The sequence below is a fragment of the Hyla sarda genome, chromosome 12 (assembly GCF_029499605.1).
Source record: "Hyla sarda isolate aHylSar1 chromosome 12, aHylSar1.hap1, whole genome shotgun sequence".
In the NCBI taxonomy this organism is placed as follows: Eukaryota; Metazoa; Chordata; class Amphibia; order Anura; family Hylidae; genus Hyla; species Hyla sarda.
In genome coordinates this window covers 62,133,969-62,153,842 of record NC_079200.1, presented here as the reverse complement: position 1 = coordinate 62,153,842, position 19,874 = coordinate 62,133,969, and the positions used below count along the sequence as shown (strand labels likewise).

At 43.7% G+C, this 19,874-nt stretch overlaps 1 protein-coding gene across 3 annotated transcripts in view; it reads right to left on the bottom strand.

Moving 5' to 3' along the window:
• SLCO4A1 (solute carrier organic anion transporter family member 4A1) overlaps positions 1-19,874 on the bottom strand; it is a 64,466-nt gene that overhangs the window by 28,893 nt on the left and 15,699 nt on the right. For all 3 annotated transcript variants that reach the window (XM_056548551.1, XM_056548553.1, XM_056548554.1), the window contains exons 3-5: positions 8,746-8,836; positions 6,552-6,673; positions 1,432-1,537 (exon numbers count right to left, since the gene is read on the bottom strand). In XM_056548551.1, coding sequence (XP_056404526.1) covers positions 1,432-1,537; positions 6,552-6,673; positions 8,746-8,836 — 319 coding nt within the window. The remainder of the gene's footprint in view (positions 1-1,431; positions 1,538-6,551; positions 6,674-8,745; positions 8,837-19,874) is intronic.

The window sequence follows — 19,874 nt, the reverse complement described above, 5'->3', positions numbered from 1 at the left end:
TCCCATCCTAATATCTCGACCTCCTATCCCAACCTCCTATCTCAACCTCATATCCCATCTTCATATCCCGTCCTCCTATCTCGACCTCATTTCCTGACCTCATATCCCGACCTCATATCCTGTTCTCATAGCCCGACCCCATATCCCGTCCTATCTTTGTGAGATGCGGTGTGGCTTGCAAGCCGGACAGACACATTCACCAGGAGATGCAGAGTGGAGCCGTTTGGAAGTTATGCAGTAACATATATTTTCCATAGACTTGTATGGGACTTTAAACAAAAACCCCGACCATGGCAAATGGGGGTGGGTAAGAGTTAAATTATCTATCCTATGTTTGTTGTTAACATATAAGTAACATGTGTGCCAAGTTTCATGTTAATGGGGGGAGATTTATCAAAACCTGTGCAAAGGAAGAGTGGTGCAGTTGCCCATGGAAACCAATCAAATTTCTTCTTTCATTTTTGAACAGACCTGTGAAAAATGAAAGAAGCAATCTGATTGGTTGCCATGGGGAACTGCACCACTCTTCCTCTACACAAGTTTTGATAAATCCCCCCCAATTTCTTTAGCCATTTGGATGTGATGCTGGAACATACACACACATTTGAGTTTTATATTTATAGATTTTATATGTTACGTATCCACACTTTTCATCTGGTGTAGGATGCCACTGTGGCACTTGTAGTCTTTTGCAGGCATCCCCCATTGTGTGCATTTTATGCTGGGGATTGCCCTTAGCAACAGACCACAACTGCATTTGGGGTTGAACATTTCCTGCCAATAGAAACCACGTTTTTTTTCCTTGTTGTCCAATGACTTCAACTGTTGGTCCTAAACTAACATGTCAGAGCTTGAGAGTATCTGCAAAGGAGCAGAAAATCCCTAAACCCGGGTGCCAAAGATGCTTCACCTAAGTACTAAGTAATGGGCCTTAATACTTATGTCAATGTCATATTTTAGTTTATCCTTATTAATAAATTAGTAACGATTTTTAACATTCTGGTTATACTTTGTTATTATGCGGTATGGAGTGCAGAATGAAGGGGAAACTTGATCTTGGAAAACACCATTTTCGCACAAGTTTGCAACATAACAAAACGTAAAAAAAGTGAAAGGGTTTGAAGACATTTAGAATGCATTGCATCTATCATGTCTATGACCACAATTGGTCCCATCAGTAAACTGGCGCAGCCTAATGGGGGGTGGGGTCACATTACACATTTCTGCAGCTCTGACTGGTCAGCAAGTTATAAAATGCATCTTACAAACTTCTGTGGTCTCTGAATGAGACCCAACAGTCAACTAACAGATAGCAGAGCCTTACTGGAGTCATTGGGAATACAAACTATTAGACTGATGAACAGCTAGTTAAGTAATTGCTAAATCTGTTCTACAAAGCTGTAAAGATAGAGTCTATATCAAACCTCTTACTTTGGCAGATCTTTAATCGTCTTCCCAAAATCTGGGTCCGGTTTGTGAACCTCGTTTTTAACCTGATGCGCCTCGGACACTCTCATGACCACATAGCGCTGAGAACCTGAAAGTATCCATGTTATACAATGAGATCAGTGACTCGTCATCCATGTAAATTGTGAAGGTGTCATTTTAATAAAGAATCCTTTAAAAAAGGTAGATTCTCTAGATTAGGGGTCTCAAACTGGTGGCCCTCCAGATGTTTTACAATTTCAACTCCCGGCATGCCTGGACAGCCGTTGGCTGCTGCCAACGAATGTCCTGGCATACTGGGAGTTGAAGTTTTGCAACAGGGCCACAGTTTAAGACCCCTGCTCTAGCTGAATATTGGTTCTGGTAGAAGATTATATAAACCTTGCATGATGTTCCTGAATCTGATCCACTAGTGTTTCCTAGGAAGCTCTCTTTCAGGGGTTTGACATACATGTATTTACACTGTTGCAATAATTTGTTTAGCATTTAAATGAAAACAGATGTACAGCACAAATAAAGAAACATAGCCGCACATCCACAATGTGTATTTTGATCTACTTGCTTCTCAGCATCATTTAAAAAACTAACAGGTTGTTAGTATACATTTTGATCAAAAAGTACAAGCCCACTTGCCACGTCAAGGCCACCTAGTCAAAGTGGGTCCCTAACACAACACTGGCGTAGCGCCGGGCAGCAACCACAGTCTCCGAGACACCATGCCCACAGGGGAAGCGAACCAGTGGCCAGGCAGCCCCACTGCTGCCCGACCAAGCCCCTGGGCCACACCACCCCACAGACAAAGCATCACAGAAACAATGGCCGCCACAGAGAACGACACCAGTGTGAACACCTACCATGTGCTCCCTACCAGAGGGCTGGAAGAATGTAAGGAGGAAACCCTTATGCAGTCTCCTGCTAATTAAAAACGCCTGAGAGGCAAGTAGATCAAAATACAAATGGTGGATGTGCGGCTATGTTTCTCTATTTGTGTTGTACATTTGTAGTCTCTCCTTTCTTCCATGGCCAACACTCCACTCCACCCATTCAGCCCAGGTGGTTTTAATTAGCAGGAGACTGTATAAGGGTTTCCTCCTTACATTCTCCCAGTCCTTTGGTAGGGAGCACATGGTAGGTTTTCACACTGGTGTGGTTCTCTATGGCAGCCATTGTTTCTGTGATGCTTTGTCTGTGGGGTGGTGTGGGCAAAAGCCAGGGGCTTGGTGGGGCAGTCTGGCCACTGGGTCGCTCCCCCTGTGGGCATGGTGTCTCGGAGGCAGTGGTTGTCGCCCGGCGCTACGCCAGTGTCAGGTTAGGGACCCACTCTGACTAGGTGGCCTTGATGTGGTGAGTGGGCTTGTACTTTTTGATCAAAATGTATATTAACAACCTGTTAGTTTTTTTTATTATGCTGAGAAGCAAGAAGATCAACATACAAATCATGGATGTGCGGCTGTGTTTCTCTATTTGTGTTGTAAATGAAAACACAACTGCTGCATATAGGCTTGTTTTCAAATATTCTACTGTATTGTTTATACAGCTCCTATGCACTATTATGTGTCTTCATATTTACAGATTACAAACAAAATAGTAGCAGTGTTCATGGGGTCTCTGCAGTAATGGGAAAGACATATATTCTGGTCTAAGGTTGATGATTAAAGAAGTAGTATCATGTAAAAAAATGTATCCCCTATCCAAAGGATAAGTGCTAAGTTGTAGATCGCGGGGGGTCTGAGCGCTGGGGGCCCCCCAACGATCTCCTGTTTGGAGCCCCCGCTTTCCCCTTCACAGCGGCGCGCCACGACCCCCGCCCGAAGCAGGGGCCGCCATGCCCCCTCTATGGGAGAGCCGAAGTGAAGGGGAGCCGGGGCTCCAAACAGGACATCGCGGGAGGTCCCAGTGCTTGGAACACCCCCCCCGCAATCTAAAACTTATCCCCTATACTTTAAGTTGGCTATACAAGATAGTTGTCAGCGTCTCTCTCCCAATCCCCCTATACACATGCATACTCAGTATAACTTAGAATACATCTCAGACTGTTGCCTTTTTGCAGAAGAATGGGGAGTGCACCATACACATTAGATGGCCAGCATTACACTGACTGTCTAGATTCTGTATGCGTTTTTAGAACATTTGAAGAAAGTACTACAGCTATACCCATTATTGGGGAAAATGGCGACTAGCCAGGGTCTTTGAACATGGGCTTTAAAGGGCACCTGTCAGCAGAAAAACATGCCTTATTTTCATATTAACAAAAAGGCTTATATCTCAGGTCTGGAATGGACTATAGTATGCCTGAAATCTAGCCATGGTCTTATTTACAACTAGGGCTGCACGATATGGGGTAAATGTGCGATTGCGATTATGGGTCTAAATATTGCGATATCGATATGCGATGCAATATAATAAATAAATGGTGAAATCCTGCCATGACCAATCTCCTTCATTTTACAACTATCCACACATTTTATGCACACTGCCTATTTCACATCTCCCTCCTGTCACATTCTCCCCTCATGGTCACATCTACTCCCATCACATCTACCCCCCCCCCCCCTCCTGTCACATTCCTCCCCCCCCCCCCCCCCCGTCACATTCCTCCCACCGTCACACCCCCCCCATCAGATTCCCCCCTTGTCACATACCTCCCCCTGTCACATTCCCCCCGTCACATCCCCCCCCCCTGTCAGTCTTCCCCTGTCATATCCCCCCACCCTATCACATTCCCCCCCCTGTCACATTTTGTACTGCAGCAATACACTAGGTTTCCCGGGCGGTTTTCAAAGCACCAACCAAGTGTGTTTGCTGCTGTTTCCCCATCAGCCAATCACTGGCCTGACATGTGACACCGCTGCAGCCAGTGATTGGCTGAAAATGGAAAGGTCCTATTACTTGTATGGAGAAGAGATGAGACACCGGACCGCACAGAGAGTAACGGCATCTGCAGGGACCGGGAGTAGGTGAGCAGAAGTATATTTTTATTTTTCTCCCTTTTACTTAATTCAGTGTTTTTCTACCAGGGTGCCTCCAGCTGTTGTGAAACTACTACTCCCAGCATGCCCAGACAGCCTTTACCGGTCCAGGCATGCTTGGAGTTTTAGTTTTGCAACAACTGGAGGCACCCTGGTTGGGAAACACTGAATTTTAGAATTCAAATTTGTTTTTACCTGCTCTGGCCGGCCCCCGCCTGCAGCAGCACACATGAGCCGGCCCGAGCAGATAAATGCAAGTTTTCCCGGGGGGCTGTATCGTTATATCACAAAAAGCTAAAATCGTGATTCGATTGCTTTTGCGATATATCATGCAGCCATATTAACAACCCTGTTTTTCTGCTGACAAGTCCACTTTAAAAGTATAGAAATAGATGACAGTAAAAATGTCACTATATACTCAGTCGAGTAGTATTTAGACGGTGTTGATTTTCATAATTTCATCTCTGTACATCCCACAATGGAGATAACAAAGTCATCAATATGTGAGAGAAGTGGGGACGTTTACCTTCATTCAATAGGTTTTCTAGAAATCTTTAGGAATTACAACCATTTTTCCCTCCAAAGTCACAGTAACTGGACAATCTTACATCACTGTAACTTGTATTTTGTTAATACCTGAATGTAGATATTTTGCAGACAATGTCAGCGTGAAATATGGAGTTGTTTCCTCCTTGAGATGTTTTCCCTGCCTTTAGTGTAGATGTTTTTACTTACTGCCTGTTTGTGTTTTATTCTCTTCCATCAAGTTGAGGTCAGGTGATGGACCTGTTTTTATAAGAAGCTCTTGTGATATATTTTGGGGTCATTCTCCATCTACGTGAAGCGCTGTCCTATCATTTTGCAGCATGTGACTGATTAAGAACAGAAAGTCTTGCTCTACACATTTCAGAATTCATCCTGCCCCATTTTCCATAGCCACTATATCAATAAACCCTGATGATCGTTGCCGCTTTATGTGCCTATACATTCTATAATGCTGCCTCTGACATGCTGCAGATCAGGATCCTGTCCTTCCATTAACCATACTGTTCTATTGCCATAGTTTAGTCTGCCAGAAAATACTGTAACAGAACTGGTTGTTTTCTACATAAGTTTTCTCTGGCCTTTCTTTTCTTTTCAGTGTATCCAGTGGATTTATGCCAATGATCTATGAAGGCATGTTGTGATTGTAGAATTCTTCCTTGAGAATGTGAATGACTTAAAGGGGTACTCCGGTGGAAAACAATTTTTTTTAAATCAACTGGTGCAAGAAAGTTAAGCAGCTTTGTAAATTACTTCTATTAAAAACTCTTAATCCTTCCAGTACTTATAAGCTGCTGTATACTACAGAGGAAGTTCTTTTCTTTTTGAATTTCTTTTCTGCCTGACCACAGTGCTCTCTTCTGACACCACTGTCCATGTCAGGAACTGTCCAGAGCCGGAGCAAATCCCCATAGCAAACATATGCTGCTCTCAGCTCCTTTTGTCATATCAATCAATCTTCATATCAAGCCCCTCTATTTATCTTCCATGCTCTTCAGGCCCTTTGGTGTTACTAATCTAACCAATGATTTCCTTTTTTAACTAAATAAATAAATAAATGAATTGGTTTACTTTTTTTCACTTTTACTTTTGCCTTGACTCCTCTTTGAACAACACATTGAGTATTCCTATAAATAGCTACCAAATGCAAATCCAGACCTTTTATCTCCTAATATATCATGAACTATAGAGGTATCAGGCTGTTCAAGACCATGAACCTGCAGATTGGTCACTTATTTCTTAGCCTGTGACCGTGGATAAGCTATGGAAAATGGCTATAATTCCTATACAGTGAATGCAATATCTTTGTTAAACCCTTTGGAAAAAAGCTAATAGTCTCCACATATTGATGATCTTGTGTTACATCCATTGGTGGTGTAGAGACGAAATGATGAAAATTGTATAACTATCTAAATGCTTTAAGACCCGACTGTATATGTACAGTTTACCTTCCATTAATTGTTACATATGAGCAGGAGAATTTACACTGTATGGGGATCTCTATATGATAAGTATTCTGGGAAGGACAGATTGATAAAGGTTGGGTGAATCTACTGACGTCAATTGTACTTATCTATTCCCAGTGATAAGTACCTGGCAGCTGCTGTGGATATCCCAGTATCGGGAAGGAGATGAGGATTGCAGCTGCACCAGCACCCAGGAAGCCAATCCACCAGGCTCCTACCCACAGAGGATTCTCAGGTGTCAGATCAGTGCTGTAATAAATTAAGCAAAGGTAAAAACATAGATAAGCAACTTATGGGACTCCATCTCCATATTAACAAAATCTGTTTTGGAATAGAGTGTACACAGTGTACATAGGAGATAGAGTTAATTTGCTAGGTTAATGCTTTATGGAACATAAATGAACAATAACAATAAAGTATACCTGTCATTTGCAAAAACTTTTTATATAATGTACATAATAACAATATATGTATGTAATATACACTTAAAAATGTTTCTTGTCCCTGCTATTGCCTGTGCGTCTCTTTGAGGAGACCAAACATAAGAAGTGAGGGCAGGACAAGCAGGGCTCTGTGCATCCCGGCTTGTCAAGTAGCCTGCTGTGTGAGCCGGGGGCATGTCACAGAGCCTCTGTGTACAGAGCCCTGCTTGTCCTCAGTGTACAGAGCCCTGCTTGTCCTCAGTGTACAGAGCCCTGCTTGTCCTCAGTGTACAGAGCCCTGCTTGTCCTCAGTGTACAGAGCCCTGCTTGTCCTCAGTGTACAGAGCCCTGCTTGTCCTCAGTGTACAGAGCCCTGCTTGTCCTCAGTGTACAGAGCCCTGCTTGTCCTCAGTGTACAGAGCCCTGCTTGTCCTCAGTGTACAGAGCCCTGCTTGTCCTCAGTGCACAGAGCCCTGCTTGTCCTCAGTGCACAGAGCCCTGCTTGTCATCAGTGCACAGAACCCTGCTTGTCATCAGTGCACAGAGCCCTGCTTGTCCTCAGTGTACAGAACCCTGCTTTTCCTCAGTGCACAGAAAATGTGGTGGATTTGAGCTCTGGAGAACCCAACAGCTTAGAGCAGATGTAAAAAAAGGCAAAATGTAGGGGAAACATTAGTAAATACCATGGGAAAATACTTGTAGGGAATTAAAACCCACAAAGAAAACTACACTCCACTCTTAGTAAATGAGGGTCATAATGTACATTATTCAAAAAGTTTTTGCAAATGACCATGCCCATTTAAAGCCTAGTACTGTGTAGGTCACCCTCTTGCTCTGACCCATTCAGGCCTGGACCTTAAAGGGGTATTCCAGGCAAAAACTTTTTTTTATATATCAACTGGCTACAGAAAGTTCAACAGATTTGTAAATTACTTCTATAAAAAAATCTTAATCCTTTCAGTACTTATGAGCTTCTGAAGTTAAGGTTGTTCTTTTCTGTCTAAATCCTCTCTGATGACACCTGTCTCGGGAAACGCCCAGTTTAGAAGCAAATCCCCATAGCAAACCTCTTCTAAACTGGGCGTTTCCCTATACAGATGTGCAATGTTAAGGTAGGTGGTATGTGTCACAGTAACATCCACATGATGTCAGGACTCAAGATGGTCTCCAGCAGAATAGTGGCTATCATAATGTCTCCGCTGGCTTGTCTTCTTTCCATAGTGCATCCTGGTGCTATCTCTATGTCAGGTAACAGACACACATGCACCTGGCCAGCCACAAGAAAAATTAACACAAGAGGACATAGTTTTAAATTAGAGGGGCAAAGGTTTAAAAGTCATATGTGGAAGTATTACTTTACTGGATGCATGGAATAGCCTTCCTGCATAAGTGATATCTGAAAATATAGTGAAGGGGTTTAAGTATGCATGGGATAAGCATAAGGCTATCCTTCATATAAGATAATACCAGGGACTATTCATATAATTCAGAATATTTGGAAGACTAGAGAGGCAAAATGTTTTTTTTGTCTACCAAGACATTCTGTTATTCTATCCTGTCTGATCTGTGGCTATCCAGTTCCATACTTAGCAAGCTTTGTGATCAGACATCTTTCTATCATATACAACTCTTCGGTGGGATTGGACCAGATGGACCAGCCTTTACTTTTTAAACACCGCAATGAGCCCTCATGACCCTGATCTAGTCACTGATTGCTCTTTCTTGTAGATACTAACACAACATACCAGGAACACCCCACAATTTATAAACTGTCTTTGTTGCCCATAGCAACCAATCACAGCACAACTTTCGATTCATATCCTACTCTTGAGAACTGAAAGCTGTGCAGTGATTGGTGTCTATGGGGAATAAAGACAGTTGTCACATCCAGTTACTTACAGACTGTTGAGCTCAGTGTACATATTTAGGAAGAATCCTCCCATCAGATAACCCACTGCTGGTCCAACTATGGCTGCTGTATAAAATATACCTAAACATAAAGGGGAGAAGTGAGCAAATGGGCTACAGTATGGAATGTACAATATACACAAAATGTACAATATACACAAAATAAACAGTGTGGGCAAATGTCTTTGCATACCCTTTCTTATTAGCGGCATGACCAATTCACCTACAGATGTGGACAAAATTGTTGGTACCCTTCCGTTGAAGACAAAAATCCCCACAATAAAGTAATAATGAATAAAAATTTACTGAAAATTGTCTGATGAAAATCTGACATTGCTTATGAATTGTGGTTTAACAGAATGAGAAAAAAAAGAAACTGGCCTGGACAAAATTGATGGTAACCTGAATGTAATTTTTTATATTTTTTTTTTCTGACAAAGCAGCGTTTTGACATTTTAACAAAATAACTACAACAGATTTCTAATAGGTGACATAGCACCCCAAAGAGATTGATAAAAATGTACATTAGAAGGAAACACCGTACACTCCAATAGAAAGAGCATAATAGACAAGGTTCAATCCCTAGCAATAAAGCTCAAGGTCAGAGGAAGTAGGTACCAACTGACCCGATAGTCGGAAAAGCAGAGAGGGAAGGCAACAAAAGTAAACAACATCAAGCCAGGTAAACAAGCACAAGGCCCCCAAGAAGTCACTCAGATCCGCCGTCATGTACCAACTGGTATAACGAAAAATTAGAACAATGGACTGTATTTGGTCTGGTGTATAATGGGCAAACAGGAATGTTTTCCATTAAAAAAATAATTTCTTTGCATTGGTTTTCTTTTGTCTTTCTGCATGCAGCCATTCACTGGATAGAAGAGTACTCTTTTTACTACCAATAGCACTACGTGAACCAGAGCAGGACCGACCAAAGGCCGGATGTCTCAACCAGGAATAGGTCAATACTGCAAGCGATAAAAACAAGAGAGAGCGCTTCATAGCGTAAAACCACCCGGGTAGAAGTGGCAAAGAAAATTCTTTATACAAGCCTCTTACCCCAGGTGGTTGTGTGAGCTCACACACAACAATGGTCAGCGTGAGTGAGTGATAAGGCCTGGTCTGCAGCCTCCCAACCAAGCAGATAGCAGGAGAGATCGACTTCCAGGGGATGGTGGGTCTCCACGGCGCTGACCAGGGACGGACACGTCAGGTAGGTACAAAGGGATTTTATTAAAATAATGCAACCCGTTTCGCCGCGCAAGCGTGGTGAAATGCGTTGGGTTATTTTTATAAAATCTCTTTCTACCTACTTGACGTGTCCGTCCCGGGTCAGCGCCGTGGACACCCACCATCCCCTGGAAGTCGATCTCTACTGCAATACTGCAAGCGAGCAGGAGAATTATTAAGCAAGCATGCAAGAGAGTGAGCAAGAGAACATAAGCAAGCAAGCGATCAATCAAGTGAGAATGCAAACATACCAGCAAGTGAAATAGATCAAGCAAGAGAGCAAAAGAGCAAGCAATGAAGAGATCAAGAGAATGTGAGCAAGCAAAAGAGCACGTAAAGAATGCAAGCAAGTATAAAAGAGCAAGTGAGAAAGTGTAAGAGAGTGCAAGCAAGTGAGCACAAGCAAGAAAGCAAGAAAGACACCAAAAATGCAAGTGACAAAGAGTAGGAGAGTGTCAGCAAATATGAAATCTTTATTCATTATTCATTTTCAACTTATTTCAGGAAGCCTGGGTTTTCCTGGCATCACTCTCATGATCTTATTAAAGGGGTCAAATCGATCAAAAAATCCCATAAAAACAAAAATGGTACCAATAAAAACTTCAGATCACGTCTAAAGGGTTAAAGGAAATCTGTCATCAGAATCACCCGCACTAAACCTGTTACACAGGCTTGTAGTGCGGGTGATCCTGATTAAAACGCTTCTTACCTGGTTAAAAATGGTTCAGCGCTTCTTCAGATATCTATATTTTTAGTTTTCTGTTATTCCCTGGCTTGGGACTCAGTGGGAGGTGTTATCATCTGGGACTCGGCCACACGTCATTCTAGCTGGGCGGAGCTGCCGCCCGGCTCATGAATATTCATGAACTTATCCTCTTAATCTAACTCCTTTTTCTAGGTCTGGTGGGGAGGACCGCGCATGAGGATAAGGTCATGAATATTCATGAGCCGGGCGGCAGCTCCGCCCAGCTAGAATGACGTGTGGCCGAGTCCCAGATGATAACACCTCCCACTGAGTCCCAAGCCAGGGAATAACAGAAAACTAAAAATAAAGATATCTGAAGAAGCGCTGAACCATTTTTAACCAGGTAAGGAGCGTTTTAATCAGGATCACCCGCACTACAAGACTGTGTAACAGGTTTAGTGCAGGTGATTCTGATGACAGATTTCCTTTAAATGATGGGCAGCAGCGAGATCACCGCTGAGACTGAGCAGAATATACTGAGCAAAATCAAGGTAGAAAATTAAAACATAATAAAAAAGTGGGTGGTGCAGCTGACAATTATATACTGACCGAGGTGAAGTAGGCTAGAAAACACCTATACCCTAGGTGTGAGAACGAAATAAAATATTTGATACAAAGATTGCCTACACCTCAAGGGCAATATTCACATTAATAAATTGGTTGACTGAGACTGTGCTTCAATTATGAACCAAATTTTATTAAAAGTACAGCTTATGTTGCATAAAATATAGTGCATAAAATATTTCCCACACAGGGCCCTTGTGGGGAAAATAAAAGTTGCAATAAGAATAAGTGTGGAGAGCATAAAACAAAAATTAATAGACAGTAAAATTGTGTTGTGACCGATAGTCCGGCAATTTGGAAAATCTGATGGTCCGGAAAACCAGATGGAATAGTCAAGCAAATAAGAAGATGAAATAGTCCAGAGAATAAGAATAGTATTTCCAGATGGTGGATTAATGTGACATGAAATTAATATTACCGGATAATTGGAGGTCCCGCTCTGGTGGGCTGCTTTGTGATCGCTTGCATGCGCCGGCACGTCTGGTTCTGATGGCACTCGAACCCGGTGTATGACGTGCTCGTCTGCAGTAAATCAGAGGTAAACAAAGTAGATGGTTCCTGCTGGGTTATCTCGTGGTGATAGCGTGTGACGTCAGCAGTGGACGGAAACAGATCACAGGATCAGCAGTTCTCCCATAGCAGGCGGACCTCGATAGTGGTGAGAGCTACTGAGGAAGGGGTCATTTACTTTGCTCTCAAGCACCCCGAAACGCGTTTAGCCTTTGTGTAGAGTGACTGCTCTATGGACTTTTATACCAACCAGCACTAAAGATTGTTTTTAATCAAAAAAAAACGGCTGCCACTGGTATCTCTCACCACTATCGAGGTCCGCCTGCTATGAGAGAACTGCTGATCCTGTGATCTGTTTCCGTCCACTGCTGACGTCACACGCTATCACCACGAGATAACCCAGCAGGATCCATCTACTTCGTTTACCTTCTATTTACTGCAGACGAGCACGTCATACACCGGGTTCGAGTGCCATCAGAACCAGACATGCCGGCGCATGCAAGCGCTCACAAAGCAGCCCACCAGAGTGGGACCTCCAATTATCCGGTAATATTAATTTCATGTCACATTAATCCACCATCTGGAAATACTATTCTTATTCTCTGGACTATTTCATCTTCTTATTTGCTGGACTACTCCATCTGGTTTTCCGGACTATCAGATTTTCCAAATTGCCTGACTATCGGTCACAACACAATTTTACTGTCTATTAATTTTTGTTTTATGCTCTCCCCACTTATTCTTATTGCAACTGTTATTTTCCCCACAAGGGCCCTGTGTGGGAAATATTTGATGCACTATATTTTATGCAACATAAGCTGTACTTTGGTGTAATTTGGTTCATAATTGAAGCACGGTCTCAGTCAACCAATTTATTAATGTGAATACTGCCCTTGAGGTGTAGGCAATCTTTGTATCAGAAAATTTAAAACATGTTGGGAGCAGTGAACTGGGAGGATTATAACATTTAAAGGGGTACTCTGGCCCTAGACATCTTATCCCTTATCCAAAGGATAGGGGGTAAGATGTCTGACCGTGGGAGGTCCCCCTACTGGGACCGCCGCAATCTTTCTTGCAGCTCCCACTTCATCAGCCTCACGTAGCCAAGATCGTTCCGTGTCTGATGACTCGCGATACAGGGGCCGGAGTATTGTTACATCACAGCTCCGCCCCCTCAATGCAAGCCTATGGGAGTGGGCGTGACGTCACGAGGGGTGGAGCAGTGACATCACAATACTCCAGCCCCTGTATCGTGAGTCATCAGACACTGAGCGATCTTCGCTACGTGAGGCTGATGACAAGTGGGAGCTGCAGGAGAGATTGCGGGGGTCCCCAGTGGATAGGGGATACGATATCTAGGGCCGCAGTTCACTGCGCCCATCATAACCCCCCCCCCCCCCCTTTATTTTTATTATGTTTTAATTTTGTACCTTGATATTGCTCAGTATATTCTGCTCAGTCTCAGCGGCGATCTCGCTGCTGCCCAGCATTTAACCCTTTAGACGTGATCTGAAGTTCTTATTGGCACCATTTTTGTTTCTATGGGATTTTTTGACCGATGTTTATTAATATTTTTCTGATATTTGAATTGACTGAAAATCTGCGATTTTGGACTTTGGTATTTTTTTATGTTTATTTTTAACATTATATTTTTAAAGTTTAGAAATTTCTGAATGTGGTGATACCAAATACGTTTCGGTTTATTTTTTTTACATTATTTTATTTGAAAAATGGAAAAAAAGGGGTATAATACTATAATATTATGTAAACTTTTATTATTGACGGGGATTATCCACATTGACGAACTTTAAAAAAAAAAAGTTATTCACTATTTTATAGATCGCAAATACTGGACAATGCTGTGTTTTAGTACAGAATTGATCAGTGTTACGGGCGCTAGTAGACAAAGCTGAAGAAACAGAGCACCATCAGGATGGCACATAGGCAAGTAAGGACACTCCGGCAGTCATGCAGGCTGATTGAAACCCCGCAAATGCGTCGCGGTGAACCAGATCAGCCCCCAGGAGCATCCGCACAATTTTAACAACTCTAGATTTCATAATCAACTTTGAACACAGCATCTGAATGGTAAATGCTGGGCATTAGCGGTATGATTTGGTATGAATTGCGCTCAGCTTGTGAGAGTGCTTCATACACCCTGACCACAATCAATGCGTACATCTATGTCCAGTCTCATCTAAAGGTTAGGCTGGGTTCACACCACGTTATTGCAGTAAAATTCCCGTATCAGGTTTTTGATGAACAACAGATTCCTCAAAACTGGACTAAACTGTATCAAAACGTGTGTACACATTTTGCCGTTTATGATTTGAAAAATGATGTCTGGTTGCATCTGTTTTTTTAAAGAAAAAAAACGTATACATTTTTAACTTTTCACTCCATTATGAATAAAGTTTCACTTGTTTGATTGAAATTCCAAGAAAAAAACTTTAGGTGTGCACTGCACATGTGCAAAGTCAAAAACTGTATGGTGCAAACCGGATGGAACCGTACACACATACGGTTCTGTACGGTTCCCATTGACTCCCATGTTAATAAAAAAAAAAAGTATATGGTTTCCATACGGTTTTTCACCCGGACCAACCGGTACAAGATGCAAAACGAACACAACCAGATGCATTGTTTGTCATATGGTTTTCAATGGAGAGTCAATGCATACGGATTTCAATGTGGTTCCATACGGTTTTCAAATTGGGTACTCCACTGCTCAGCGGATAGGGACAAATACAATCTTCACAGAGACTTACAACATGATGCAAACTATTGCAGGTATCTAATATGTTCTGCTAACATCCAGAGCTGTACACAGAATTCTGCTGGTTTCCTTTCATAAGACAGCAATGCATTGTGGGAGCTCTGATGACATATGTGATCTCTGATTCTATTCAAGATAATCTAATTATTGTTTCCACATGCAACAATTTAACCCTTTAAGGATATGGCCTATTGTGTTCTTCAGAATGACATATTTTTTTTTTACTTTTTATTTATTTATTTATTTTTATATCCCCTTCCATAGGCCTTATTTTATCTGTCAACATAGCCATATGAAGACTTTCCATATGAAGAGTTTCTTTTTTGCAGGACAAGTTGTATTTTTTTGAATGGCCCCATTTTGGGGTACAAATAAAGTTTTTATCATTTTTGGGGAAAGCAGTAATTGGGGGAAAAACTACAATTGTGAAACTTTCTTTGCTTGTTTTTTACAACATTCCTTCTGCAGTATAAATAATGTTACTTTTATTCTGTAGGTTAATATGGTTATAGTGATATATTATATATCACTATGATATATATTTATATACTGTATTTTAGATTTCATTACTTTTGAACAAGAAAAACACTTTAAGGGTACGTTCACACATACAGGATCCTGCACAGATTTGATGCGCAGGATTTGTAACTGCAGATTAGAAGCTGTGATCAGTCATTTTGTTTACATTTAAATCTGCAGCAGAAAATCCTGAGCATCAAATCTGCGTACTTGTGAATGTACCCTAAAAAAAGTCTTTTTATTGAGGTATTGCCATATTCTGACAGCCATAATGTTTGAAATTTTTACATCAAAAGATCTATGTGGGGGATTGTATTTTGCAGAATGAATTGATGTTTTTATTGGTACCATTTTGATGTACAAACAATTTATTTTTTAAATAATTTTTTCTTTCATTTTTTTAGGGGGGAAGTGAGATAAACATAAAAACAGCAAAAGTATCATTTTTATTCAGCTGGAGTTTTTTTTCAGCACCTAGGCACTTAACAGAATTAACAAAAAAACAAAACTTTTTACTTACCCCCAGTGCTCCAGGGGTGGTTTCGGGGACCCGCTCCTGTCCCCAGCTGCGCTCTTCTTCTGCTTAGAAATTATGATGTCCGGGCTCGGAGTGACATCAGGGCCCGGAGTGTCATACTACCCCTCATCCAATCACTGGCCGTGCCAATGTCCCGCCTCGGCCAGTGATTGGTTGAGGGGCAATGTAACACTCTGAGCCCCAATGTCACTCCAGGCCTGGGCGTCATGATTTCTGACCAGAAGAGGAGCACAGCCAAGGACTGGAGTTATTAGAACCATCACTGGACCGCAAGAGGTAAGTAGAATGTATTTTTTTTAATGCTGTTAGGTGCCTAAGTCCTGCATAGAAAAAAACTCCACCTGGATAACCCCTTTCATGACTAAAATTATTTATTAATAATCCACAGGATAAATGTGTGATCACTGGGGGGAGGGGGGGGGGGGGGGGAGGTGAGACCGCCGGGACCTCCAGTGATCACAAGAACAGAAGTTCCTTAGGGCTCCTTGTGAAAAGGGCAGTTGTGTGCTTGTGTGACTGCTGCTCCATTCACTGCTTTGGGACTCACAGAAATAATGCTTGGTAATCTCCATAAATCCTATTAATGTGAATGGAGTGGTGATCATGCATGTACACTACAGCTACATACACAAGGGGCACTCTAGAACAGGGGTCCTAAAACTACAGGGGCCATATGGCCATATGCTGCCCACCGAGGACATTTATTCGTCCCGCCAGGTGTTTTTGCCGCCGCTGCCCAAGGACGTCCCTGTGTCCCGAAAGATGTTTTCGGGACACCGGGATGCCCCTGGTGAAAAACTTATCCCCTATCCTAAGGATAGGGGATAAGTTTAAAATCGCGGGGGGTCCGACCGCTGGGGCCCCAGCGCGATCCCCTGAACGGGGCCCCGGCTCGCTGGCCAGATAGCACGTGTTGACCACCGCACGAAGCGGCGGCCGACACGCCCCCTCAATACAACTCTACGGCAGAGCCAGAGATTGCCGAAGGCAGTGCTCCAGCTCTGCCATAGAGTTGTATTGATGGGGCGTGTCAGCCGCCACTTTGTGCGGTTGTCAACACGCCCCCTTCCCACGGGCTGTCGGGGCCCCGTACAGGAGATCGCGGGGGGGCCCCAGCCCCTATCCTTTTCCTTAGCATAGGGGATACGTTTTTCAAGACTGTATATCTCCTTTAACTCTCTACGGCCCCACGTTTACTTTAAAAACGCAAGGAGCGCCGGGAGGTAGCGCACGCACGGACGTCACTGACATCCCGTGCGTGAGCTCATAGCAACGGAGCGCGGAGGAGCAGAGCAGCGAACAGGACGTGCGCTGGCCAGCTTGGTAAGTGTTACTAGAGGCACATCAGCTTCGATTCTCTGACCACCGCTCCTCCGATCCCGGGACCTACTGCTGTGGCCGGACCGGAGGAGCAGTGGTCGGAGCACTGAAGTGGGGCATGAAAACATAGGCATACAGCCTCCAGCCATACACTGTATGGCTGGAGGCTGTATGTCTGTGGGGGAACATACTGCCAGCCTAATGTGGGGGGAACTATACTGCCAACTAAATGTGGGGGAACTACAACCTAAGGTGGGGGAACTATACTGCCAACCTAATGTGGGGGAACTATACTGCCAACCTAATGTGGGGGAACTATACTGCCAACCTAATGTGGGGGAACTACAACCTAATGTGGGGAAACTATACTGCCAACCTACTGTGGGGGGAACAATACTGCCAACCTAATGTGAGGGGAACTATACTGCCAACCTAATGTGGGTGGTTGGGGGTGGGGGAACTATACTGCCAGTCTAATGTAGGGGAACTACACTGCCAGCCTAAAGTGGGGGAACTATTCTGCCAACCTAATGTGGGGGGGGGGGGGACTATACTGCCAGCCTAATGTGGGGGAACTATACTGCCAGCCTAATGAGGGGGAACTATACTGCCAACCTAATGTGGGGGGGGGACTATACTGCCAGCCTAATGAGGGGGAACTATACTGCCAACCTAATGTGGGGGGGACTGTACTGCCAGCCTAATGTGGGGGAACTATACTGCCAACCTAATGTGGAGGGAACTATACTCCCAGCCTAATGTGGGGGGAACTATACTCCCAGCCTAATGTGGGGGAACTATACTGCCAACCCTAGTGTGGGGGAACTACAACCTAATGTAAGGGAACTATACTGCCAACCCTAGTGTGGGGGAACTACAACCTAATGTAAGGGAACTATACTGCCAACCTAATGTGGGGGAACTATACTGCCAACCTAATGTGGGGGAACTACAACCTAATGTGGGGGAACTATACTGCCAACCTAATGTGGGGGAAACTATTCTGCTAACCTAATGTGGGGGGGGGGACTATACTGACAGCCTAATGTGGGGGAACTATACTCCCAGCCTAATGTGGGGGGAACTATACTGCCAACCTAATGTGGGGGGAACTATACTGCCAACCTAATTTGGGGGGAACTATACTCCCAGCCTAATGTGGGGGAACTACAACCTAACGTAAGGGAACTATAATGCCAACCTAATGTGGGGGAACTATTCTGCCAACCTAATGTGGGGGAGCTATACTGCCAACCTAATGTGGGGGAACTATACTGCCTACCTAATGTAGGGGAACTACAACCTAATGTGGGGGATCTATACTGCCAACCTAATGTGGGGGGAAGTATGCTGCCTACCTAAATTGGGGGGGAACTGTATTTAAAGGGGTAGTCCACTAATAAGATATATAAGTGTGCATAAGAATTTGTTCATAGTGTTTTTTTTTTTTTTTTAACTATAGTCCGGCCCTCCAACTCCGACAGTGAACTGGCCCCCTGTTTAAAAAGTTTGAGGACCCCTGCTCTACTGCTCTAGAACCTTCTGTCTTGTGATCGTGGAGGGGGGGGGAACTACAACGTAATGTGGGGGAACTTTACTGCCAACCTAATGTGGGGGAACTACAACCTAATGTGGGGGAACTATACTGCCAACCTACTGTGGGGGGAACAATACTGGCAACCTAATGTGTGGGGAACTATACTGCCAACCTAATGTGGGGGGGGGGAACTATACTGCCAGCCTAATGTAGGGGAACTATACTGCCAGCCTAAAGTGGGGGAACTATACTGCCAACCTAATGTATGGGGAACTATACTGCCAGCCTAACGTGGGGGGAACTATACTGCCAGCCTAATGTAGGGGAAACTATTCTGCCAAGCTAATGTGGGGGGGAGGGGACTATACTGCCAACCTAATGTGGGGGGAACTATACTGCCAGCCTAACGTGGGGGAACTATACTGCCAACCTAATGTGGAGGGAACTATACTCCCAGCCTAATATGGGGGGAACTATACTCCCCTCCCAGCCTAATGTGGGGGAACTATACTGCTAACCCTAGTGTGGGGGAACTACAACCTAATGTAAGGGAACTATACTGCCAACCTAATGTGGGGGAACTATACTGCCAACCTAATGTGGGGCGACTACAACCTAATGTGGGGGAACTATACTGCCAACCTAACGTGGGGGGAACTATACTGCCAACCTAATGTGGGGGAAACTATTCTGCTTACCTAATGTGTGTGTGTGTGTGGGGGGGGGGGGACTATACTGCCAGCCTAATGTGGAGGAACTATACTGCCAGCCTAATGTGGGGGAACTATACTGCCAACCTAATGTGGGGGGAACTATACTGCCAAACTAATGTGGGGGGAACAATACTCCCAGCCTAATGTGGGGGAACTACAACTTAATGTAAGGGAACTATACTGCCAACCTAATGTGGGGGAACTATTCTGCCATCCTAATGTGGGGGAACTATACTGCCAACCTAATGTGGGGGAACTATACTGCCTACCTAATGTAGGGGAACTACAACCTAATGTGGGGGATCTATACTGTCAACCTAATGTGGGGGGAACTATGCTGCCTACCTAAAGTGGGGGGAACTGTGCTGCGTATTTAAAGGGGTAGTCCACTAATAAGATATATAAGTGTGCATAGGAATTTGTTCATAGTGGTTTATTTTTTTAACTATAGTCCGGCCCTCCAACAAAGACAGTGAACTGGCCCCCTGTTTAAAAAGTTTGAGGACCCCTGCTCTACTGCTCTAGAACCTCCTGTCTTGTGATCGTGGGGGGGTTGTCACAGTGGTTAGCCACCCAGTGACAACACATTTTTATAATCTATCCTGTAAATAGGTGATAAAATGATTTTAGTGAGAAAACCCAGCTTGCAACCCATCAGCATCCCTTGATCA